The sequence below is a fragment of the Kogia breviceps genome, chromosome 14 (assembly GCF_026419965.1).
Source record: "Kogia breviceps isolate mKogBre1 chromosome 14, mKogBre1 haplotype 1, whole genome shotgun sequence".
NCBI lineage: Eukaryota > Metazoa > Chordata > Mammalia > Artiodactyla > Physeteridae > Kogia > Kogia breviceps.
Window position 1 is genome coordinate 27,404,874 of NC_081323.1, and position 25,859 is coordinate 27,430,732.

At 47.0% G+C, this 25,859-nt stretch overlaps 1 protein-coding gene across 1 annotated transcript in view; it reads left to right on the forward strand.

Annotated features, from left to right (window-relative positions):
• The window catches only part of PCSK2 (proprotein convertase subtilisin/kexin type 2), a 214,948-nt gene that overhangs the window by 183,376 nt on the left and 5,713 nt on the right, over nt 1–25,859 (forward strand). Inside the window, exons 8-11 of the mRNA XM_059036368.2 lie at nt 2,617–2,792; nt 13,813–14,028; nt 16,039–16,139; nt 24,353–24,580. Coding sequence (XP_058892351.1) covers nt 2,617–2,792; nt 13,813–14,028; nt 16,039–16,139; nt 24,353–24,580 — 721 coding nt within the window. The remainder of the gene's footprint in view (nt 1–2,616; nt 2,793–13,812; nt 14,029–16,038; nt 16,140–24,352; nt 24,581–25,859) is intronic.

Genomic DNA, 25,859 nt, shown 5'->3' on the forward strand with positions numbered 1-25,859 from the left:
TCTGCAACATTTCCAGTCCACAAAGTGGACATGACATGACGTGTGAGAAGAAGCTGTGCTCTTCAGTTTATTCTGTAAACTGTTGGCCACCTTTGTTAAACAGACTTTTTAAATGAGCAAAATATAGGTGGGCCAAAAGTGAAATGTGGAGTTTTAGATTTCCTATCCCTAATGAAATGAACCATAAAACTTAGCTTCTGGAAAGTTGAAACCAAAGACTATGCTTATGCTGTAGGAGCTTTCTCCAGGAGAAAGGATATTAACTAATAATTAGACTCGTTGGCAAAAACGGTGACCTGATTTATGAGTAGAGGATGGAAAGTCTGGACCTGTTATCTCTACTAGAGAGAAAATCAACTAAATTAGGTAATAATATCATGCATTTATTCACCAAATATTTATCAAGCTTAAGATAAATTCCAAGCACCATGCTGATACCCAGGGACATAGAAGTACACAGAATAGACACATGCTCTGTACACAAAGACCTTGCTGTCTGGTGGTAAATGAAACACACAAATAAACAATTGTAAGAGAAGGCTGACAGTGCAGTGCTAACAGAGGACCTGCAGAGCTGGACCCAGAAAGACTTCAGGGGAAAGGCCTACTGAACTCATAGGTTAGACAGGAGGAGGGTGAGCACTGGGGAACATTGCAGTGCAAGCGCAAGGGATGGGCCATGAGACGTGGGAGGAGGAAAGAGAACCTCAAGAGGAAAGACAATTTTGTGTCAATTTCATGGGCCCTGTAAGAGCCTGAATCTTCCTTCTTTATATTTTTTTCTGGAAAAATGTTTATCTCAGAATTAACAAAACATGCATGTAAAAGCATTAACTTTATACCCCCAGTGTCCCAATTACCTAAACAGTCATTCTCATGTCAGGCTGCACTTCAAAACCACCTTAGACCAATACCTGCTTAGGCCCTGTGCAAATATTCAGAAACTCCAGGGACCGGGGAGAAGTGGCCCAGGCACACTATTTAGGAAATTCTCTCCAAATGACCCTATAATTGGGAACTGCTTTAAGATATACAAGCCTATTACCTGCAACTAGAAAAGGAAAATCAAGATGCAAAGGCAGTCCTATAACTTTATTCGACAATCAGCAGTTAGTTCTCATCCATGTGAACTATCTGTAGATTTGGGGGCTTTTTTTTTTTTTAAATTTATTTTTGGCTGCGTTGGGTCTTCGTTGCTGGGCACAGGCTTTCTCTTGTTGTGGTGAGCTGGGCCTACTCTTTATTGCAGTGTGTGGGCCTCTCATTGCGGTAGCTTCTCTTGTTGTGGAGCACAGGCTCTGAGCGTGCAGGCTTCAGTAGTTATGGCACGTGGGCTCTAGAACGCAGGCTCAGTAGTTGTGGCGCACGGGCTTAGTTGCTCCACAGCGTGTGGGATCTTCCCGGACCAGGGCTCGAACCCGTGTCCCCTGCATTGGCAGGCGGATTCTTAACCACTGCACCACCAGGGAAGTCCCTGTCTGTAGATTTTTGAAAGTGGTGACAGGTACATAGGTAACCAATGTATATGGATCTTCCTTCTTTAAGTTGGTGTGCACACCACATTAGGTGATGCTTGTGTAATAATGCCCTTTGACCACTGGGAACAAGTAAGAAGGGTCAGAAGCCAGGCTCTGACTATGTACAGCCCAGCCCTTCACTTCAAAACTCCCGTGAACGGAAAGACTTAGGTCAGCTTCAGCAGCACTCTAGGTCCCTTGCTACGAAATAGCATATCAAGCAGAGATCAATCTTGGCCCCAAACAGCAATGTTTTGAGGGTAATGATGAAGGAACAAATGCCCTTCCCATTGGCTGCTGCTGAGTGAACCCTGGACAGGCTTTTTCTAGACAGCCCAAGGGTGATGTGAACCGTGGGTGCCACAGGCCTGGGCTCCTCCTGAGTCCCTGTACACACAGCCACACAATCAGAGAAAAGTTCCCAGCGAGAAGTCACTCCTACAAGGCATCATAGAAGCACACACTTTACAAAGGTGACCTAGGCGAGAAGGAGGAGGGGGAGTGTCCTGCACCCCACTGCAAATATACTTTAGAATGACCCCTTCAACATTTCTGTGCCCCCCCCCCCGCGCCGCCAAAGCCCCTTCTCAGCTACGATGCAACTGAGAGTTCCTTCCCTGCCCCTCTCCCTTGCCCTGTCCCGCCCCTCCCTCTGCTCCTGCCCCCTGCCCTCTAGAATTGTTCCTTAAATATCTAAGAGCAATCGCCTCCCCACACTGTCATGCCCAGTAGCTTTATTTCTCCTCTGAAACGTGTCCCTCATCAACGCCCCAGTCCCTGGAAGCTTAGCTTCCCCTTAGAAACCGACCACATTAGGAATTCTAGCAACTTTAGCGAGGGGGATAAAATTGTCTTCAAATAGTTGCATAAGGAAAGGAGTGGGTGGGGTCCAAAGGGATGGAGTGGATCGGACGGTGAACCTGCCTGATCCTCTGATCACGCACACAGCACGAGGCTGGATTCAGGATCGCCCGGCTGAGCCCAGGGCACCAGGAAGGCAGACCTCCAACCACACCCAGGACCCCAGGCCCCTACCCCACCTTGCCTCCTGTGAACCGGGGACCGGCACCCAGCGCTCCCCGGCCCTCACTGTCCACAGGGATCCGGATGCTGGACCAGCCCTTCATGACGGACATTATCGAGGCCTCCTCCATCAGCCACATGCCTCAGCTGATAGACATTTACAGCGCCAGTTGGGGCCCCACCGACAACGGGAAGACGGTGGACGGGCCCCGGGAGCTCACACTCCAGGCGATGGCGGACGGCGTGAACAAGGTAAGGTCGTTCCTGCGCCAGGAGGCCCTGGGCCACTCCCGGGGAAGAGGGGTACGGGGTGTGGGTGGGGGAGGGGGAGGGGTGAGGAGTGGGGGAGGGGCGGAAAGGAGGTGCCGATTGAGCGCGGCGAGGGGCAGGGCGGCGGCGGCGGAGGTGGGGCTGTTACCCTGTGCCTTAGCTCAGGTCCTTCGAGAAATGGACCCCAAATCGGGTTAGAGGTCCAGACTTATTGGAGGGGGCACCTGTGAAGGATAAAGGCGAGGGGGCGGGGGCCCTTCGGAGGGCGACGCTCTCCTGGCGCCTGCGAAGGGAGCGGGGGAAGGAGGGTCCCACAGGGAGCTGCACTAGCACCCCACCGTGCAGGCGTGGCTGGGAGCAGCCCTGGGAGCGGGGTCTCCGCGCAAACCGGGTGTCTTCAGAGCACAGCAGGGGAGCTGCGTCCAGATGTTCCCGTGGGGGAGTCGGCGCGCGTTTTCGTGGCTGCCCATCTCTGGGATTAGTCCGGGAATGGCCAGAGCCAAGGAGCAGGGACCAAAGCAGCACCTCAAAGGGAGGCAGCCGGGAGCCGCGGAGCACTGGGCGGGTGAGCGGCCTGTAGGGAGCGGCAGGATCCTCTGCGATCCCAGGGCAGAGTCCCCCTGCAAACCACAGCCAGGCCAGAGTCCCCCTGGGTTCAGGTCCCAGGTCCGCTGTTCAGGGTCTGAGTGTCTATCCACAGTGACCTGACCTCACTGCGCCTCCGTTTTCCTGCCTGTAAAATGGTGATAATGGTGCATTTCTCCTGGGGTCGCTGTGAGGTGTGAGATAGACATGCAAGTGCTGGCCCTGGGAGGCCCCACAAACGGCTGGTGTTTGCCTGGGTCGTTAGGGACTCTTAACCAGCTGCGCCAAAACTTTGAGGCATAATGTACAGTGTTTCACTAGGCTTGTGGACTCGTGGTCCAAGAATTCAGATGGGAACGGTGGGGACGGCCTGTCCCTGCTCCACAATTGCTGACCCTCAGCTGGAGGGCTGGGGACTTGAATCACCAGGCTGGTGTGTGTTTGCAGGACCCTGCGAGGGGCTGAATTCCTGGCCATTGGTGCCACGGCACCGGCTCCTCGGGGCACTTAGTCGCTTTGTCTTAGTCTCTTCCCAGGATTGGACTTTCCATCGTTGATGCTATGCCCTGTCCCTGCCCTCAGCCCGTCTGAGACAGCCACAAAGATCCCTGACATTGGAATGGCACAGTGCAGTTTACAGAGATGGGGGGTGGGGGTCACCAATAGGATGGCGGGGGAGGGGCAGGAGGTAGTGCTGCTGCCCCATTTCAATGCCCAGACCCTTAGGAGTTTATAGGGTGAGACTTCTGACATACAGACAGCTATTTCCTTATTGCATTATTCACGGTGTGGCTGGAGAGAGACGATTGCACATCCAGGCCCGGGACCAGGTGACAGTGACAGCACACACCCAGGGGAACACCTGGCAGATGCCCCCCTTCCCCATCAGACACGGATTTTCACTGAGAAGTATTTTTTGACACCTGAGGCCAAAAGAGAGTCAGAGAGTATGACATCTGACCTCTGTCAGAGTTGACAGTGCAGATGGGCTCAGTGCAGTACATCCCCGGGGCGAGTCCTGTCACTCTCCACGAGCTTCTGAACAGCTCCATCACATTTCAAGGCAGGGTACTTCTCTCTTTCCATCTGTAGCGACCCCGGCTGCAACTAAAAAGGCTCTTTCAAGTGTGATTGTTCTGCAAAGCATGCCAAGTACGCCAAAACTTAAGAGAATAATTTGTTATGACTTATCTTCAGCTGACAGCATGTAAATATTTTACAAAGTGGAGTATGGTGAAAAATACAGTTTCTCATTTGACTTGCCCCCAAGCTGTAGGAAGGATTCTTTCCTTATTTCAAGGTGAAATTTTTTTGAACAGTGTTATAGAATTGTGTGAGCAATGGGGTATTATACATGAGCAAAAAAGACTGCCTCTCAGTTATTTCAGCCGACTGGTCAGGTCTAAAGGAAAATGTACCCCTGAAAGGTGATCTCCACCTAAACAAAGGAGTCAGATAATTACCTGTTACACTAAAGAAATTCTTATGCTTGTCTTTGAATTTTAGCATCTTGCAGATAGGTTTTGTTTGACCAACACTGTAATGATAAAAGGGAAGAGGAAGAGGAAACAGAGGATAAGAGAACTTTCCAGGGATGTACCGTCTGCCACAGACCCCACCACTCCCAATCGCCTGACATCTGCTTCTCACATAAACGTCACCTACCTGGCTCCTTAGGGATTTGAGTTTGCATCTCCTAAATTTTCTCAATAAATACTTAACGGAGACAGCAAGCAGCTGTCATGAAGGAAGAGAAGAAGGAAACCTTTTCCCCATTTGTTTATTTCAATTTTTTCCTCTTTATAGTCTACGTGTTGAATTTATAGTTAAGACATTCTTCACATTACATATGGGAGTAGATGACAGACAGAGACCCCTGAATTATGATATATCCTGGAATTGACTTCTTAGTTCAGGATGCCCCCAGAAGCAGACCGAGGTGAGGGCTGAGTTCAGGTAGTTGATTTGGGAGGTAAAGGGAGTGAGTGGGGACGTATAACAGGGAAGAAAGGGGCTATTAAAGGATTTGTTATCAAGTCAGCTACTACCGTCAACTGAATCTTAATCCCACGGGGAAACTGGGAAACCATGCACAACACACACTGAAGTTATCCCAGTGGGCGGCACGGGAGCTGGCGGAAAAGTCAGTGGTTCAGGTTGTTCCCAAGGGGCGTAAATGTCCCAGCACTTTCTGCTGGGAGGGAGGTGTGCAGGGCAGCCTTCAGCCTCTGGGGAGAAATCCCTTACACGAAGAGACGCCTGTGCTGACATCTGGAAACCCCCAGCGCACAAGAAGCCACAAGCTCGAAGGAATACGGGCAACCCCCACTACCATCTACCACATCTCCAGAGTGCAATTTGGGCAAAGCCTAATCTGAACTTGGAGTCATTTCTCTCTGGGTAATAAAGGACCAATACGGCAATGTGTTTGCTGGTCAGAAAAGGATGTAGCCCTTACAAAGAGACTGATGGAGAACAAAGCCCAGCTGGTATGGGATACGGCATCTTACATCACTCTGACAACCAGAAGAGGAATTCAGAGACCACTAGAGGGTCCTGAAAGTGATCACTGACTCATGAACTTCTTTCTACATCTTAAGGAAATGCACCCAGGGCAACTCTGGCACGTTTTTGGCTGGCTCTGATGACTACACCCCAACCTCTTATTAATCACACCTCAGGGTTGCTACCAGAGGGAACATCTTAGGAATATTTAAAGACAAGGGAACAGAAAATCCTCTGAGGCACGGATGAGACAGAGCATTGATAGTTTATTTCCTGGGCGGGGGATGGGAGGTTGCAAAGGGCTCAAACACAGATCCCAGATCTTGGAGCTGGAATATATTGTACTAGGGGTCACTTGCAAGACTGGCTCAAAAGCCACCATCCAGGAAGGGGGGCGGGGTGGGGTAGGCTGCCCAAGGAGACAATGATTAATCAGGACAGGCGAGGAGGAGCCTGGTGCCCTGCTGAAATTTAATCAGAGCAGTGGGCCTGACGCAGTGGCACAAGTGCCGAGGCCTCTGGCAGCAATGATGCCTTCTGCCAAGAAGCTCTCAGGACTCCTTCAGGGGCCCTGATTGATGCTCTGAAACCAAACGAAGGTTCCCAACTGCACAGGGGATGCTGCTGCTTGGAATCTGCGGTTCAGCCTCTGAGACGCCTTTCGCAGTTACAGTCCCTTCCTTTCATTTCTGAGAAGGAGAAACGGGAGGAAAAGCTGGTGGGTTTCTGGTGACCCTTCCTAAGAGCTGGCCAGCCCCAGGTGGGGTGGCCAACCGTCCTGGTTGCTCAGGACTTTCCCGGGTTTTGCGCTGAGAGCCCCACTTCCCAGGAACTACCCAATCCCAGACAAACCGAGGCAGCTGTCACTCACCTTTAAGCCTTCTTGATGGTGGTGACCCATCTGTGCCCAGGGAGAAACCCAACCACCAGGTTAAGGGACTGATGTGGACGTAAGCCTTCAACAAACCCTGTGACATCAGAAAGGTTCATCACGGTGTGTTTGGATCCTGCTAGAAAGAGACAGGGTGGCACAGGAGCCTTACCTCCAAGGTGGATATACGGCAGGACAAGTCAGGGGCAACTGCAGGTGTGGTGAAACTCGGGCTCAAGTGAAGGATTTAAGCAGAGGCTACATAATGCCACCCTCCGTTCGGCTTTCTTGGGGATCTGACACCCCACCCACTCCTGCTGAACTCCGTGGAACCCAGGGGGTGCGAGGCAGACGCTGCGGTCCCCTGGCCCGGGGGCGGCTTCCTGCGCGTCACCGGCCGCCTCTCCCTGCGCCTCGGCCTGAGGACCTGCCCGCCCCACGGGAGGAGCTCCCAGTCCCAGGGCGCACAGCCCGGACTGTGGGGCGGCCGACGGCATGCTGTCCTGGGGGCAGGTTCTCCGGGATCTCCAGAGGCTGGGGGGAGGCTCCTCATCAGCTCACACTTGGTTGGCCCTTCTCCCTCCCCCCACCCCTATCGCCATCTCATGCTCTCTTGTGCCTCCTGAGATCGCCCCCCAAGTCCTGGTCTCAGCATCTGTCTTTGAAGGCGCATAAATTGGAACCAACCCCTTCTCCCTGTAGGCGTGACCAGCAGTTCTCTGAGAGTGAGCCCCCGCGCCCAGGAGGGGTCCACTCATCTGTCACCCTTGTTTAAGACTCTGTGTGACTTCACTACTACCCCCAGCATTCCAAGTACAGAAAAGAAGGGAATAAAGAATGAAAACATAAAATAGCTACACAGAAATAAAATGCAATCACTGATATTGTGCCAGAGAGGGACTTTCTACACGTAAAAGAGGAAATATTTACCCCCCCCAAAAAAGAGTAATAAATATTACTCATAAAACCTTTCAAAATTTCTGCAACTCTGGTCATTGTTAAAGCTGATCAATGGATACTGGGAGATTCATTTTACTATTCACTCTACTTTTTGTGACACTTAACATTTTTCAAATTAAAAGGTTTTTATTCACACTAAAAAAAAAAGCAAAAAGCAATTCAGTAGGTGGTTAAGCTGTCAAGAGTCAGAATATACATTTAGACAAAAGTGAAAACAGCAACTGTTCTAATATTATACAAATGGCTACTTATGGCTTGGGATAAAATTTTCAGGGACTATATTATATTCCCTGAATATATATATTTCGGGGACTATATAAAAAGAGAGATCTTTTTTTAATGCTGTATCTTTTTTAAAAAATGTTATATCTATATAAACTAAATGGAACCAAACATGATAAACTTTATCAGTCAGGAGAGGCTACATTATGCTGCAGTAACCAACAGCCCTCAAAACTCAGGGGCTTGAAAGCACAAAGGTTTATTTCTCAATAAGCTGCTCAGCCATCATGGTCAGTAGAAGGCTCTGCTCACCACAGTCTCCTGGGGATCAGAGCCGACACCTGGAACATTGCTACTCACTGTGCAGAGGGAAAGAAAGAGCTCTGCACAGCTGGCACTGACTGCTAAATGGTTCAGCCGAGGAATGATACCATGTATCTGTCACTCTCACTCACAACTCACTGATTAAAACAGCTTACAAGACCCCACCCAAGCACAAGGGGGCATTATCATGGGCCTAGACAGTGGGCAGCTAGGAATATTTGACAATCAGCACCAACAACTACTACAATGAGCCCAGAAAAACTGCTGGGTGACCAGTGATCTTGTGAGGACAAACACACAAATGTCAAATGTGTTTGTGAATAGGTTGAATAAAATTGTTCCATGAACTGTGAGTACAGAAAAGCAGTGCTTGTAAATCAATGCATAGTTTTATATGGTATTTAAATATATATTTGTAAAAAATAACAGACATAAGTAATAAAGTGGAAATTTTTCTACAAGTCAAAATGCAAAACACAAAAGAAAAAAGTGGGTAAATATATATATGCAATATAGATGACAAAAACTCGGTTAAGATCTTTAATATAGAAAGAGCTCTAACAAATCAATAAAAAGGATATCATGAAAGAAAAAATAGGTACAGGACATTATCTTTGGGGGCTTGGTGCTTTACTAAGGTATTCATAAAGCAAGAATACTAATGAGCAGTAAAGGTATAAAAAGATAAGCTCAACTGATAGTGGAAAAAAATATATGACTCAAAACAATGAGGTACCAGTTTTGTCCACCAAGCTGGAAAAACTATTTTTTTTAATGATTCTAAATCTTGACCCAGATGGGCTGGATGTGGAGTTCTTGTGCACTGCTGGTGAAAATATAAATTATTAATAAGCCATATAAAGAGCAATAATATGGCACTATGGATCAAGAATCTTCATTCTTTCCTTTTCACCCAAAATTCCCTATTTTAAAAACTCTACTTGAAGAAATAAACAGAAATACAAAGACATATATAAAATAATGTTCATTTCAGCACTTTAAAACCTAGAAACAGCCTTCCACGTACGTCTAAGAAAAAGAGTAAATAAATTATGGAATGGCTATTTGAGAAGACTAATAAAAACTTATAACTTAGAGTAATATTTAATTATGTGAGGAAATATTAATAATGTAATGGTAAGAGAGAAATACACTGTAAGCAGGGACACAAAGGTGGATATACTTTATGATCCCAATTTCATTCTTAAACCTGTTCTTATACTTTGCATTTATATATATAACTGGCAGGAATACAGAAAATATCACCAGTGATTTTCTGTTCATGGGCGATCACATAGGGTTTTTATTTTCTTCTTCATGCTCTAGATTCCAGTTCTTCCACAATGAATATGGTTTTTATTATAAAAATACAATGACTTTTTAAAAGTATGTCAATGTTGTATTAAGATGTCAAGGTGACTGGAAAATAAAAATGAGTGTAATTGAGCGTTTAGGAAATACAAACTTTATCAGGCTTGCCTCACCAGTGTCTGCAGGCAGATACCACCACGGGGCCAGGGCCTGGGGAGGGGGGTCATTAGTCCGGGTCACTAGGCACTGGGGAGGATGAAGGGACCAACTCACTTTAGCCCCAAGTCTCTCAAAGTGGGATCTTCACCTCCTGGGACAGGTGATGTGCTGAGGGTACACAGAGCCACGGCACCAGCCTCAAGCTGGAACTTTACTATAGCCGATGGTAAGCAATTTGTGCCATGATTTTATATTATAAGCAAAATACAAAATTGGCAAGAACTTTTAAGAAATGTGAGTCTGTGAAAGGCTGCTTTAGGCTATGCTTTTAAAATCGGCAAGTTCCAACTCACTGCCCTTTGCCAGTAGGTTAAAGCAAAGACTCAGCCTCAAGCACTGTTGACACTTGGGCCAGATTAATTCTTAGCTGGTAGCTGGTGGGGACAGGAGGCAGAGGGCTGCCCTATGCGTTATGAAAGTTTAGTAGCATCCCTGGCCTCCACCCACTGGTTGCTAGTAATACATACACCACACACATCTACCCAGTAGATGCTGGCTGTGACCACCAAAAATGTCTCCAACGGTGCCAAATGCCCCCTGGGGCACAAAATCAACCCCTGGTTGACAACATCAGTGGTTGAATACTGCCAATAGTGCCTTGGCGAAAAAATTCTCTCTTTCTGAAAACTTTTGAGAGACATTAATCCCGCTATACTTCAGAAGACTCATACAAAGACAGAATTCAAAGTGGAATTGCACCGCATATTTAATTTCATCTAAATACACTTGACAAAAAAAAAAAAAAAAAAAGCAGGAGTGGCAGGAGAGGCAGAGAAGGCAATTCCATCGTCAACCAGAATAACATGGAGGGCAAGTATGCCCACCAACCTCCACTGAGCATGCGTTACAGAGTAAGGGCGGGAGACCCCCAGCAGGAAGGCCACCCCTGCGCAGTGCAGGCTCTGGGCCATCTACCCCCTCATCTCTGGGTGACCCTTCCACACCCCGTTTGGGGTTTTGCTCTTCTTTACCACTTGCTCCCTGGATAAAATTCCCTCTGTTGAACTGCCCAGTGTGGCAGTATCTCGATCAATGCAGTGTATCTGTCAAGATCAAGTTAAATTTGTAAGTTAACTTGGGGAAAACTGACATCTCTGTGATGCTGCCTTTCTATACAAGAACATGACAGTGTTGATGTGTCTTTCCACCTGTGTCCCTCCACAGAATTTCAAAGTCCTATTTTTTTTTTTTTTAGTTTGTTGAATTTCTTCCTAAGTATTTTATCCTTCGTGTGGCTGGTATGAATTGTGCTGCTGCATAGGATTGCTGTGAGGATGCAGTGAGTTACTATGTAAAGTGCTCAGAGAGGTCCCTGGCACACAGTAAGTGCTGCAGAAGTGCTTGCTGCGATTATCATCTGTCATACCCTCCAGTGGATGATTGCTTGAATGTGGGTCGCAGTTGTTCTATCTTGGTTTCAGCCCAGCTGCTGTTCAGGTGAAGCTGGGGGGCAGAAGTGGATCTTGGGGTGTCATTTCAACAGGAAAGTGTGGCATGCTGATAACAGGCCCATCCCACAGCCAGCTCTCAGCCTCTTATAGATGTCCCTCCCCACTCATCTGCCCCCAGAACTAGGGTCTGTTCCTCAGTGGTCCATCTCCCCCAGAAGCCAGGGACTATTTGGTGCTGAAACCCAATCATAAGAAGCAAGAATATAATTATTACTGCCTCATGTAAACACAAACACACACACACACACTCACACACACATCTTAGGAAAATGAAGTTTAATATTCCTAGCAATCAAAGTATTCTTGTGGGCAAGTCTTACATCCAAAACAAAACTAATGTTTGCTGCTTACTCTTCAGAAACACGCTGATAGTTATTCTCTGTGTATCAGTGAGCAAAGCCGCATAACAACTTCCCCAAAACTCAGTAGTTTAAAATAACCACCATTTAAGTCTGATCATGGGTCTTGACAGGTCTGCCGACCTGGGCCATCCTTGGCTAATCTCAGGTGGCCTCACTCATGCATCTGTGATCAGCTCCGGGGTGAGCTACAGACTTTCTGCTCTGAGGTAGCCTCCCCTGTCTGGCAGCTGTTGGCTGTGACAGTGAACCTGACTGGACTGTCGGTCATCAACCAGCAGGCTAACTCAGGTTGGTTCCCATGGTGCTCTGAGGGAGAGCGGAAGTGGGTAGGGCTCCTTGAGACCAATGCTTGGAACCGACACAGCACCACTTCCCCCCACATCCTGTTTGCCGAAGCAAGACAGGAGGCCAGCCCTGATTCAAGCAGTGGGAAACAGACCTCTCCTCTTGATGGGCAGGGCTGCAAATCATACAGTAAAGGGGGCATGAATACCGAGAAAGCCTGACAAGTTAGAGCCACAATCCATCTCCCTACACCAAACTGAGAACGCTTTTAGCACTGGTTTCCTTTTAGCGAAGGTTGCTTGTCTCACTAGCAGCCCACCTGTGGGGTGGTTCTGAGGAAGATTCCTCAGGTGGCAGCCTCACCCATTTACCCTGATTCACATCTGGTTCACTTTCTGAGGGTGCCATTTCTTGACATTGAGCCCAAATCTGAGTCTGCTTGAGAGGGTGATCCCCTGCACCAGCTGTCAGGAGGATACATTTGTTTCCCTCTGTGTCCTGGTTTCTGAGAGCAGTTGCTCGTTTGGATAGAGTTTTCCAGGACAGATATACCAAGGCGCTGAAGACAGTTCTCAGCTAGTGGCTGAATCAACCTTTGTTGATGTATTGACTCAGTCAGTCACAGGCTAATTAACTCCAAGTCCTGTTAGAAGCAATCAGAATGTCACTTCTCATTGTCAGGAGGCAGAGAGATGTTGGCGGTGACCCAATCATCCTCTCTCCTCTGGCGTCGCCGCCCCTAAACCACTGAGTTAGGACCGAGGCCCGCTGGTGGCCACGCAGGGACAGACTTTCTCTGCCATGATTTCTACTTTTGTCCTCGCCCTAGAGGGTTACCCAGAGTCCTGGCCAGGCTGGACACCTACTGCTCACCTGCCACACGGCATCCCTGCCCTCCACACCGCCCACCCAGCCTGCGGGGCAAAGCAGGGTAGCCCGGCCCTCCTGCCCCTGGGGTCAGAAGGTAGGAAGCCAGAAGGAATGGCCACTCCAGGTTGTGGAGGCAGAGAGAATTCTCCTAGAAGACAGAGAACAGGAAAAGAAAAACAGAAGCACTAAGAAAGTGGTTTAAACAGAAAAGCAATGCAAACTGTAGGTACCTACAACTAAGCTTGCTGGTTATAACTAATTAGCATATGGTAGTAATCACTGTGCACATCATTATGTTTAAAATTATTTTTGCTGTATGTTTTACTTGATCATATTAGATTTTCTTCTTATATTTATATACTTGGTGTTCCCTTACACAGGTACAATATATAATATTTTGCTTAGAAGAATTCTAGTATGATCCAACTGAGTTAAAATAAAGTGTATTTTATATATATATATACACACACACACACACACCAACATATATATAATCTGTAAGTAAAATGTGTATTTTATACTTACAATATCTACATATATATATAAACTTATATAAAATATATATAATATAGAAAATGGAAGCTATAAATATCTTTTATATCTTATTTAGCTAAAATATACAAGTCCATTTGCATTTTTGCTGAAAAATGCCTGAAAAAATATATGAGAATTACATGCAGGGGGATGTATTTTTTTCATTTTCCTTTCCATATACTTTGACTTTTTACCATGAGAATGTACTATGTTTAAAAGCAGTTCATTTGTCAGTTTTAAGGAGATTCTTCCAGTTTTTCTCACTTTGTTATCCCCAGCTTAAATTGTAAATTCGGATGACATTTCTATTGAATCCTTCCTGAAAAGAAAAATTTTCACGGTGCCCGGCCAGAAGGATAGTGGTTCTCAAAGGCAGATAGAAAGGAAGCCAGTCTTTGCACTCAGCTGCTGAAGAAGCCCAGGTCCCCACCCGGACCCCGACCCCAGCCCCGGCGGGACCCCCTGCAGCCCGCGCATCTCTCCCTGTCGTCCCCCCACCCCAGGGCCGAGGGGGCAGAGGCAGCATCTACGTGTGGGCCTCAGGGGACGGCGGCAGCTACGACGACTGCAACTGCGACGGCTACGCCTCGAGCATGTGGACCATCTCCATCAACTCGGCCATCAATGACGGCAGGACCGCCCTGTACGATGAGAGCTGCTCCTCCACCCTGGCCTCCACCTTCAGCAACGGGCGCAAGCGCAACCCCGAGGCCGGAGTGGTGAGTGCGAGGCCGGGTGGGCGGACACTCCTGACGTCATGCGCAGACACAGTGACGTCATTGGAGGAGGAGCTCCCCACCCCCCTTCCCTCAAAGAGTCAGGGCCTGTCCCGGGGAGAGATCCACCCTCTTCCAGGCTGATGATGCCTTGTTATCAAGGTAGAGACCTACGATAAACAAGAACGTGATGACCTCCTTCCCGCTCACGTGCCATCGATTTTCTTGTTCATTGTTTTGGCTTACAGATAATGATGAACCCTGGTTTGCCCCAGCACGTCACTTATAAGGATAACTAATATTAAGAACTCGGGCATCACACCTGCACCCATCTGAGCCAAGAACTCATCCATTTATTACAGTAATTTTAAAATAGCATCCATGGACGGACTTTTCTGGGTCCATAAAGCCCCCCAAATTGGGTACATGTGTGTTTTCTCAAAGGAAGAGTAGTGTGTTCCATCGTATTTTAAAATGGGTCCATGATTGAGAAAACAAAAAGGTTAAGAATCACAAACTTATTTATTGCACTTTGAGCAACTCTTCCTTCCTGGGCACTGAGGTTTAATAGTGAATTTTCCAAGGCCCCTAGAAATATATGTCTGTAGAGTATAATGAGCATTTTTGGATCTCTTCCTCTCTCTGGGTATTTCACTCACATAAGGGCCTTTCCTCAGTCTTCCAAGCCTGGAATTTAGTGGTTGGTTCAGGAGTCCTGCTGAGATACATCCTGCCCGGCCATTGCCTCCTCTGGGGTTGGGAGGAACACAGTCATCAATACCAGCTAGTCCTGCAGTCCCAAGTGCCTGCCTGGGCTCCACCTGACCAGCTGGCCAGGCTCTCACGTGACCCAGGAGAAGCCCTTTACCTACAGGAGACACAGACCTTAGCCTGACTCCCCCCATGAGCCTGGGGCTCCCCCTGGTCTTGGGAAGGACAGAGATCATGTCATCTTCTCCCAAGCAGAAGGAGGTTTCACCTCTCTCATCCTACAAGCTACATGGGCAGAAAGGGACAAGTGAGAGCGGCCCCAATTCTGTTTTGTTTGTAAGGCTCCTCCTCCCCCTAGAATAGCTCCCCTCCCTGCCCCAAGAGCCTCCCAATGGTGTCACTTTGTCCTCAATGCCTGTCTATGACTCTCTTTCTACTATGGCTGGGGAGGGGCCTTGAGTTCTCTTTGAATATTGTCATTTTCCGCAAGTAGATGCTTTTAAACCTCCCTGATACTTTGTCCCCCCAAATAATAGGCCCACTTGAGGAGCCTACAGACAAACAGGAGGAAGGAGTATTCTCGTGGTTTATAAATGCTCTTAATGAAAACCCTGGCTCTCGCAAATGCTGCAAATGGGGACTTTCTCTTTGTAAAATCCTTTAAAACTCAGTTGATCAGCCTCCTGTGGGGTGATCACTCATGTATCAGATGTGTTGCTCAGTGTGTTCCAGACTCTCTCTGTGGATTTTAGATGTAGAGAATGTAACACTTCTCTTTAATGGCCTGTCCCTCTAGGCAAACTGTGGCTGAGCCTGTGTAGTCTTTCCTCTTTGGGAATGCCACCTTTTTTCCTGAAGGGAAAAGAAAGTGCTGATGGACTGCTTTCCAAGCCAATCCCAATGCAGCAAAACTCACCATTGCTTTGACTATGGTGGTGATATTGGCTTGTCACTTTCCACCTATGATGTTTCCTTTTAGGATCCAGAAGATAAATGTCTCTCTGGTCTCTAGAATAGCTGCAGATACACTTCTCTGAACAATTGACTTGCTTTTGTCTTGTGGACACTGTAACTATACCTGATTGTGTTTCCCTTTTTGCACGGGCTACTAGGAAACTCAGATAAAATGCATGGCAAAATAGATACATGGGTGCTAAGCTTATCCTTACCTTCATCTTAATCTTCTTCAAAACAAGGCAGAGTTTAAGTAAAAGAAATAGAAAATCCTCTGCTCCATGTCGTTTTGGGTTTAAAGCAGTGTGACTCACTCATTAACTCATTACTCACTATCTTCCCCTCCAGGCAACCACAGATTTGTACGGCAACTGCACCCTGAGGCATTCTGGGACATCCGCGGCTGCTCCCGAGGCAGCTGGAGTGTTTGCACTGGCTTTAGAGGCTAAGTATGTTTCCATCTCAGGACCAAGGGCCGATTCTGCAGGGTGGACTGAGACATGTCTCCCCACCCAATACCAGGTGTCCACAGAGGCAAAAGTGGGTGTGAGAGTCAGTAAATAGTCAGGGCCAATGAACTCTGGTGGGCATTGCTAAATGATACACACACACACACACACACACACACACACACACACACACACACACACACACACACACACACATATACACATACACACACACCACAAAACTACATCCCCGAAAGAGCACAAGAGCCCAACATCCAACCACACATAGGGGCACATAGATGTTTTCTTGGTGAAAACACCCTTTTATCTTCTATGGATCCTGTGGCTGTTTTACTCTAATAATACTCCCAAACAGCTAAATGAAGGAAAACCATTGCCAAGCCGGGTATGGAGCAAGGTTTTCAGAACATGTGTTAAACAGGATGCTCTTGCTCCAGATTTGTTAACTTATAAGGCTGAACTTCTTTTAACACTGAGACAAGGTGGGTGAAGTCACACAATGTAGACCAAGAAATGGGCTTTGCTGGGAAACCATCCAGCTACCAGAGAGGGGAGACCATCCCCTCTGTTCTCACCACCTCCGCAGAGGCCACAGGTCAGTACAGCTGGACCCACCTTGGATTTGAGCAGAGGTCCCTGCCCACCCACTCCCCTGTCTTCTCTTAGTGCAAACCAGAGGCTGGCCTTGGGTTTGAACAATGAACTTGTGGATTCAGGCACCACCCATGTGGTGTAAGGGCAAATGCCCAGTAGGCAGGGAATTATCGAAGAATACAGAACCAGCAACTTATAAGAAGTTGAATTCAGGCTCCTGGGGAAGGGAAGTTGAGTTCCCGTCCCTGTCAGCCATTGCTAGGCAACCGGAGCTTCTAGCATCAATCTTCAGGCAGCCCTGCTTGACTCTCCACATATGCAGTGCATTTTTTGACTTGCAAAGGAGGTAAGAGCTGATTCCTAGAATAGGAAAGGACTTCAAAAGATTATCTAGTCCAACCCCTCTGCCTTTAAGCAGAAAAGACATCATTATCCTCCTTTTACAGATAAGGCCCCAAATTGGGAGTGACTTCTCTTTTGGACCAGGCCAAGCTTTGATTCTTTTAACAAAAGTCAGTTGGAAATTTTAGGAAAGAAGAGATGGACACTGGTCAAAGCCTTCCTATTAAGCACAGAGACCAAAACTTACTCACATATTATGTGCATTTCCTGAAGATGAAGCTGTTCCTCTCAGGGCCTGTTGGGTCCTGGGGTCTGAGCTGGCCTCGCTCACTCCAGCTGGGAGCAGGCAAGCAGAGGACAGGGAACAAGAAGAGCTTCCTGGTGTCCCCTTAAATCTAAGAGGGCAGAACTTGACTCAAAGTCTCCTTAGATTCTAGCAAGCAAAAAGTCACTTTCCCAGGCCTTATATGCCTACAAAGTGACCCCTTACATACATCAAAGTAATGGAGCAGGCTGCTGGAACTTTAAACAGATTCATGGGCTCTGCACCAATTATTCTCCATTCTTTAGCACACTTGCAGATTTCCTTACAGAAAACAATGCAATCACCACTTAGGCACACTTTGTTTTGGAGCAATGGTCATGAGTTGAGTGTTCTCTATTGCCATAAAGAGGGAAAAAATGATACCTGGCAGTAGATGGTTCAAGCCCATCTTGGGAGCCAGTCCTCAAAAATTCCTCAGAACACCAATCACCTGAGTTGGAAACACACCCTGAGATTAGAGTTTGATGCAAGTGATTTATTAAGAGAGGGATCCCGGCAGAGACCACTGGGGAGGAGAGGAAGCAGGTTAGGGATGGGGAAGAAGCTGAGCAAGGATGCGATTTCAGAAGTTCTGGCCTCAGCCTGATCCCAGGGAGAGCTCTGGAGGGTAAATTATGCCTCAGAGTTTGTTCCACATCAAGGCAAGGGAGCTGGGCTGCCGTATTCTTGTGCTGTTTGGCCATTGGCTAAGAGTTCCACCTGGGAAAGTAAACTCCAAGGCTTCTCTGTGGGCCAAAAGGCTCCAACAGCCAGGAGCTGAAACCAGTGCTCAGCATGAAATAGCCCCAGGAGAGAGCCTGGAGGGCGGAGGAGGGAAAGACTCTCCACGAACACTTCCTACAGCTCATCTCCTACAGCTCATCTCTCTTTATCTTCAGACGAGGCAGCTGGGAGTCCTTGGTGACATGTGTGGCAGCAGTTGAGGGCAGTTTCCCACCCAGAGGTCCAATAAGAAAGCTTTTCCAAAGCAACATGAATACAGTAAACAAATTATCCTGTCTAAATGCATTCCCATCGGGACCATGGAAGAGGGAGAATGACCACCCCCATGGCTCCAGGGTACAAAGGGAAACCACGCCTCTGTCCTGACCAGTCACCACCTTGTTGTTTAATCTCATAAAACGCTTTTCTGCCAAATTCTTGAAAATGCCTTTTTGAGTTGTCGGGAACATTGCTCACATTTCCCAGTGAGAGCAATGTTAGAGAAATTCCGGAGAATTTCTTTAGTGGGGAGTTACTGCTGCCTTCAAGTATTTGGGGTTCTCTCCATGACCCCAGGCTTTCTGGGTGGTTCAGGAGGGCTGAGCTGGGTTTGAGGGGTAGATGTCAAAAGAGGCAAACTTGTGACCCAGGAGAACCATCCATAGTAAAGCAGCCCATATACTGGACTAGAACAGTGTTTCCAAAACTGACCTTCCAAGGGATGGATTTTTTCATGTGAGCTCTATCAAAGTCTACTAGATGCAGAGAAAAGTGCACAAATATTAGGTACAGCTCAAAGACTTCTTTTAAAGTTAACAGATCCATGTAACCAGCACCCAAATCAGGAAACAGACCATTACCTAAGTCTCAGTATGTGCTCTTTGGTTCAAGATTATGTCTGAGAGAGTCTTCCATGCTGCTGTGTGTGCTTATAGGTTGTTCATACTTGTTGAATATTACTCCATTGTATAAGTGGATATTTGGGTTGTTTCCACACTGGGGCTATTGTGAGTAGCATTGCTGTCAGCATTCTTGTACATGTCTTTTGGTGAAGATGTGGACGCATTTCTGTTTGAGGTATATTAGGGAGTCAAAAAGCAGGGTCATGGGGTATACATAGGTGCAGGTCTAGCAGTTTTCCAGAGTTGGTGCACTTGCTGACACTCCCTCCAGCAGTGTATGAGAGCTACAGCTGTTCCACATCCTTGCCAACATTTGCTTTTATCTGTCTCCTACACTTTAGCCATTCTTGTGGGTATTCCATGGAATTGCACTGTAGTGTTAATGTTTATTTGCCTGATAACTAGTGAAGTTGAGCACTGGGGAGTTTTGAAAATGATAGATTCCCAAGACTCAGCCGAAAATCACTGAATCACATCCTTAGGGATGAATGGCCCAGGAATCTGTCTTTTCAACACCTTTTTCAGGGACTGCAAGAGCAGCCAGCCTCTTGCTGGTCTGTGGCCTGGAGTGTGTGTCATCCAGGAGTACGGCAAGGGCTCTACGAACCTAGAACTCAGGTGCGGTTTGCGGAATATGAACATCGCACTCTGCCTCTGACCAGGTTCCCGTATTAGACTGAAAACAGGGAATCCAAATACAAAAGCTAAACCGAGACAGGAATTTATTTTTCTTTTCTTTTTTTTTTAATAGCATAATACCAATATATTTAAAATAGAATATTAATTTAATTTAATAATTTTCTTATGAAGGAGTTTATTTTTCTGTCATGCAGAAGATAATACAGAGTGAGGAGCCTGGGCAAGTGCAGGGTGGCCACCGAGAATCAGGGACTCTGTTTCTAGATTTCTGTTCTTCTACACCTTCATGTTATCTAGATGCCATGGGAGCTCCAGCCATGATGTTTACATGTCAGGTAGGAAGAGGGGAAAAGCAAAGGGAAAAAAGAAATCCACCAGCTGAGTGTTCCCTGTTTAAAAGTTTTTCGAAAAATCACCCAGGGACTTATTTCTTATTGGCCAGAACTGTCACATGGCACCCCAGACTGCAAGGGAGAATGGGAAATATAGTTTTGTAGCTGTTCTCTCCTTAAATTCCCTTTGCTGTCTTGATTATCAGGAGGAAAATGTGAATTGGGTTCCAGTGAATTTGATACCATAAATAGAAGAACTCTGAAAAACAATGGTCTTTCAGGGGTAATCCTCACAAATAGGGAACTCAAAAAAAAAAAAAAGAAAAGAAAAGAAAAAAAAGGTCACTATTTTGCACCAGTGGGAAGTTAGTACACCAACCGTAAGTGCAGGGCTCTGTAGGAGATATGGTTCTATGGATCATTCATAGGCAAAACCTCACTTGCCAGGACCAGATTTAGAGGCTTAGGAAACAGCCCATCCCGAGGTCTCCTTGGTGCAAGATTCCTCTTCCAGCCACGCGGGGCCAGTCTCTCCCTGGGCTTCACACTGGTTTTTCCAAGATCCCACGCTCTCTTGCTCAAGACGACTGCCACCTTGGCCAGGCCCTGAGTGACCTTTCTCCTTGGAGCCCTGGCCTGTCCTCACATCTTATCTAGAAGCCCTGGATTAGGCTTTGACCTCCGGAGATGTTCTCTCTGAACTGAGAGGCAGATGGCCCATCCCAAGTGGCCTAGGACCAGTCTGCTGACAGCTGAACGTTTACCCCGGAACATCACAGGGTCCTATGAGCGATTGGACCCAGCCAATAGGTGCCCTGCCAGCTGCACAGATGTCACCATTTTCACTGATAGTTCACCGGGGGTTCCTCGCACATGGCCTTGTTACAGCTCACGGCTCGTTCCCCGTCGTCACTTGTTTGTGGGCCAGGTTCCTGCAGCATCCGCTTTCCAGTCCCACGTCTTGATTCCTTCTCCCTGGTGATGTTTCTGGAGATCGGATCACGGGTCTCTCTGCCCTTCCTGTCTGTCACTAAGATAAAGTCCCTACGTTCTACTGTGTCATCCTCTCTGACTCTGTTCCTGGCTCTACCTCCCTGACTCACGCAGAGCTCCCAACCTCCTGTGCTGATACGTGCCTTCTCCCGCCTCTAGATCCTTCCTTCCAGTACCTTCTCTCCCTAGGAACTCACCTTCCCTGTGTTTACTCAGTCACTCCCACTCGTCCCTTTGACCTTAGCTAAAAATGCCACTTCCTGAGGGACCCTTGCTGACCCCTTGGACCAGAGTTTCTCAAATTTGCTGCTGCTGATCAGAATCCCTGGAGTGCTTGCTAAGAACAGATACCCAAGCCCGCGCCAGGTCCACAGACTCAGAATCTCCAGAAGCTGCAGTTTTAACAAGCACCCCCAGTGCCTCCAGGAAGTTAGGAACCGCCCCCCACCCCAGCCCAAGCAGGTTTGCTGGAGCCTTTGGCAGATGCTTGGACAGGCCCATGGAATCAGCATCTCTGGGTCCTGTCTGACTTCGTCATTGTGTTCACGTTGGTTCACATGTGCAGACGAGGTTGTGAACCGCCATCTCAGACCCGTGTTCTCAAACCCCGTGTGCAGAAACATCAACTGCACTTTGTCTTGAGTACACATCCTCAGGCCCACAGCCTCCAGGAGGCCGATTCCAGAGACCTGAGGTTGAGGCCAGGAATCCATATCTGTCACAACTCCCCACGCGGTTCTGATGCAGGACCACAGTCTGTGAAACTCCCTGGCTGGGATAACTCAGGGTTCCAATGTTGGCTCCCCTGACATGACAGCCCCCAACCTTTTAAAATATTGAGTTGTCTTTCTATCCCCCGGGCTGTAGGCTCTGAGAGGGCAGGGACCTTCCTACGACCTGCCTGGAACTAGTGCGGAGCCTGGACACGATACCTTTCCATAGATCTGTCTTACTTTCCCAGCTATTACGTAAAATATTTGAGAAAATGTCATGTTCCTTGTCCTGTAGCACTGAACACAGTGACTTTTATATCGTAGATATTCTGTAAATTTATTTTTTATTATTTAATAGGTATCATCTACAATCCTTGAGCTGCTATGGTAGGATTAAAGCCTAAAGCACGTTGATGAACTAATTATTTTACACAATAGTATCTTCGGTCAATTCAGAAGTTGCTCAGAATGGGGAAATAAGAGGGACTCTGTTTTACTTTTCAGACATAAGCAAATGGTTGTTCAAGTGGTGTCACAAATTCAGTGACATTGGAGTATGGAGCACGCTCTGATTTATTTTAGAAGTAGAACATCCTTGTTCTAACACATTCTTTCTCTCTTATGGACCCCGCTGAGAATAAATCCGTGGAGAAACGTCTAGTGGGGTTAGAAGCATGGCTCATTTTTGCAGCAGAACCCCTAGCAAAGATGAGAGATGCTCCACCTGTCAGCCAGCCCTTGGATCACCTTGAGGTCACCAGATCCTCATTTATCGACACATTTGAGTTAAATGAATTCAGAATCCTATTCCAGGAAAACACTGAGCTTTCGGCCATAATCAACTTCAAGAAATTTCACACTGTCACCTAGTCCATATGTCCAGGGGACCATATGTCCAAGACATGTTCTTAAATTTCTCAAATAAGCATTGACCTTCCTTGAAACTTTCTCTTTAAAAGCTGAAGGTCTTCCTGGACTTCCTTCTGCTCAATATTATGTACAAACCTAAATGGGAAAAGAACTTGAAGGTCTGCATTTCAAGAGCATATGAATCACTATCATCTTTTGACTCTGTTTTGAAGATTTGAACCAATGAATGCTGCCTGTGTTGAGATTTTATCAAATGAGTGATGGTGTTCTTTGAATCATTTGATTCTAAGGAGAACCGTAGTGCAGGGTTTTCCAACTTTTGTGACCGTGACTCTCAGTGAGAAATTAATTTTGCATTGTAACCCAAACACATACCACAATACCACACACGAGTGCATACACACACACACACACACACACACACACACACACACACAGAGTTTCCCATATTACGTGCACACTGTTATTCTTTTCTGTTCTATTTCACTTGTGATAGCCCCATCCATTAAATCTCTGGTTCTCAACCTCAGCTGTCTACTGGAATGACCTGGGAAGTTTTAACAATTTCTAAAGCCTGGGTCCCACTTCCAGAGATTCTGATTTAAATAGTCTGAGATGTAGCCTGAGCAGTGGGGTTTTAAATGTCCCCACCAGACAGTTTTACTGTGCAGCCCGGATACATAGCCTGTGCAATCAGTTGACCTCCTAGCCCACAAATGGGTCATGACTTACACTTTGAAAAGCATGGACATTGACACTAATGTCAATAGCACAGACTATTAGACATTAATTTCCAAAGACAAGTCTGCAAGCAAACTTGTCTATTTGCCGAACGAAGAGTGTGCCGGGGCTGTCCTGGGCACTGGGAGACAAATATGCTGAAGCTGTTGTCTCTGCCCTTGAAGAACTGACAGCTTCATGTCCCCAAATGGAACACTCCCATGTAGCCAACACCCAGATCAAGAAACAGAACTCTGTCAGCACCCAGCAGCCCCCTGTGTCCCTTATAGGCACTGCCACCCCAAGACCAACCACTAACCTGGCTTCTGACAGCACAGATTCATTGTGCCTGTTTTTATACTTTAAACAAATGGAACCATACTGTATGTTCTCCTCTGTGTCTGGCTTCTTTGGGTCAGAATTCTTATTGTGAGACTCACACAATTGTGAGATCCCTGTTATTCTGAGCAGTTATAGTTCATTCTCATTGCAGTGCAGTGTTCCACCTCCTATAAACACACCTCAACTGGTTTATTCACTTTACTGTGGATGGGCATTTGAGGACTTCATACTTTAGGCCTATGAACATTCTAATATGTATATGTCTGGTGAATATATACACACATTTTTGTTGGATACATACCTAAAAGTGGAACTTCTGGGCCATACCTTAAGCACATGGGCAACATTTGAAGATAGAGCCAAACCATTTTCCAAAGTGTTTGCAATAACTTACACTTCCATCACTAAAGTACCCAGTTGCTCTACATCTTTGTCAACACTTGGTATTGTCAGTCTTTTTCATTTTAGCCATTCCAGTGTGTGTTAGATACCGCAATTGAAATGTATTTAAGTAAGAAAGGCAAGATATTTTTAATTGACATATATCTATACCTATATTCTCAGTAGTGCATGGAAATCCTCCCTTGACTTGTGGGTTCATAGATGTTTCAACATCTTACCAGGGGTCTATGTCCTACCTTAGTCATTGTGTCTCTCTCCCTCTCTCTCCCCATCTTCCCCCACCCTTGCTCTCAAACACTCTACCTCTGGTACCCAGCCTGGGTCTGACCTGGAGAGACATGCAGCATCTGACCGTGCTCACCTCCAAACGGAACCAGCTTCATGACGAGGTCCATCAGTGGCGGAGGAACGGGGTCGGCTTGGAGTTTAATCACCTTTTTGGCTACGGGGTGCTTGACGCAGGCGCCATGGTGAAAATGGCCAAAGACTGGAAAACTGTGCCTGAGAGGTTCCACTGTGTGGGAGGCTCCGTGCAGGACCCTGAGTAAGTGGGGGCAGCAGTTCTACTGCTGTTTGTGGAAAATACCCAGAGAGGGCGCCACTGCACTGGTGACCATAACAGATTCCCTCTCTGCGTCATCCCGAGATGCACTGGATTTGATTCAGGGACAACCAGCTTCCAGGCAGAGCTGCAGTGTTGCACAACTCCAAAGTATCCAGTCTACAAAGCCCTGGGGCCTGGAACTTCTTTCCCTTATTGCAAAAAGGGAGAGATTTACAAAGAGGGATTGCCAAGGGGAAGACTTACAGCGTCTGTGCCTTTGCGGACGCTGGGCCACAGCAGGTGGGGACCATGGGCAGTGTGACCAGAGCAGGATGTACAGTTAGTTGCATCCTGGCTACATTCGAGATTAACAGAAAGGTGGCACGGTTGCAGTATTTAGGGGAACGGGCATGGGGGCCTGCTTAGTCGAGGTTCACCTTGATATCAGACCTTGTTCTCCGCAATTGCCCTGGACAAGAAGGATGGGTCTCTGTTGACCCTCATGCTCTGTGCTTCTGGGGGGCGGAGGGGAGAGGGAGATGTGGGACGTATGCCGAGATGAATGACCGTTTCTCTCCCAATTCCGAGTGCACTGAACATTCTGTCATAATCCAGGTACAGGTTGGAATTTGGAGCCAGAGGCAACATTGGAAATAGGCTGTCTGACGCCTCATTTTAGTTAAGGAATCTGAGGCCCTGACTTGTGACCATCCCAATGGCTCACAACTAACTGGGAACTTATCCAATATCAGCAGCATTTTTTTTTTAGTCTGGAAAAGTCTTTTATTTTATTTCAGTTGATTCACTAGGTTAAATTTATTTCACAATAACTATATATGTTCTTGTCTATATAGAAAACATATTTCTTACAGGTTTTTAGGCAAATCCGTTGAGAATTTACCTTCCACAAATGACCTTCTGTTAGTTGAGACAATTTTATTCCAAACAAAATACACATGTACACATATACTGTGACAGCAATTTTTAAAATTTAAAGTATAGAGGAATTTCTTGGTTGGTGTGTGAAAGTATGTATGTCAACACCCCACCCCACAGAGGTTCTAATTTCTAAGGTTTGGGGTGAGGTCCAGAAGACTGAGATTTGTGGGTGGTCTCAGCAGCATTATTTTAATGAAGGGAAACTCGAGAGCTATTTCAGCACTAACTCAGCTGGGCTCCAGAAGGACAGGGACCTCGTCTGTGTCATTTGCTGGTGTGTCCTCAGGGCCTAGAACAGCGCCTGGAACTTAGTAGTCATGGGATCAATATTTGTGGAATG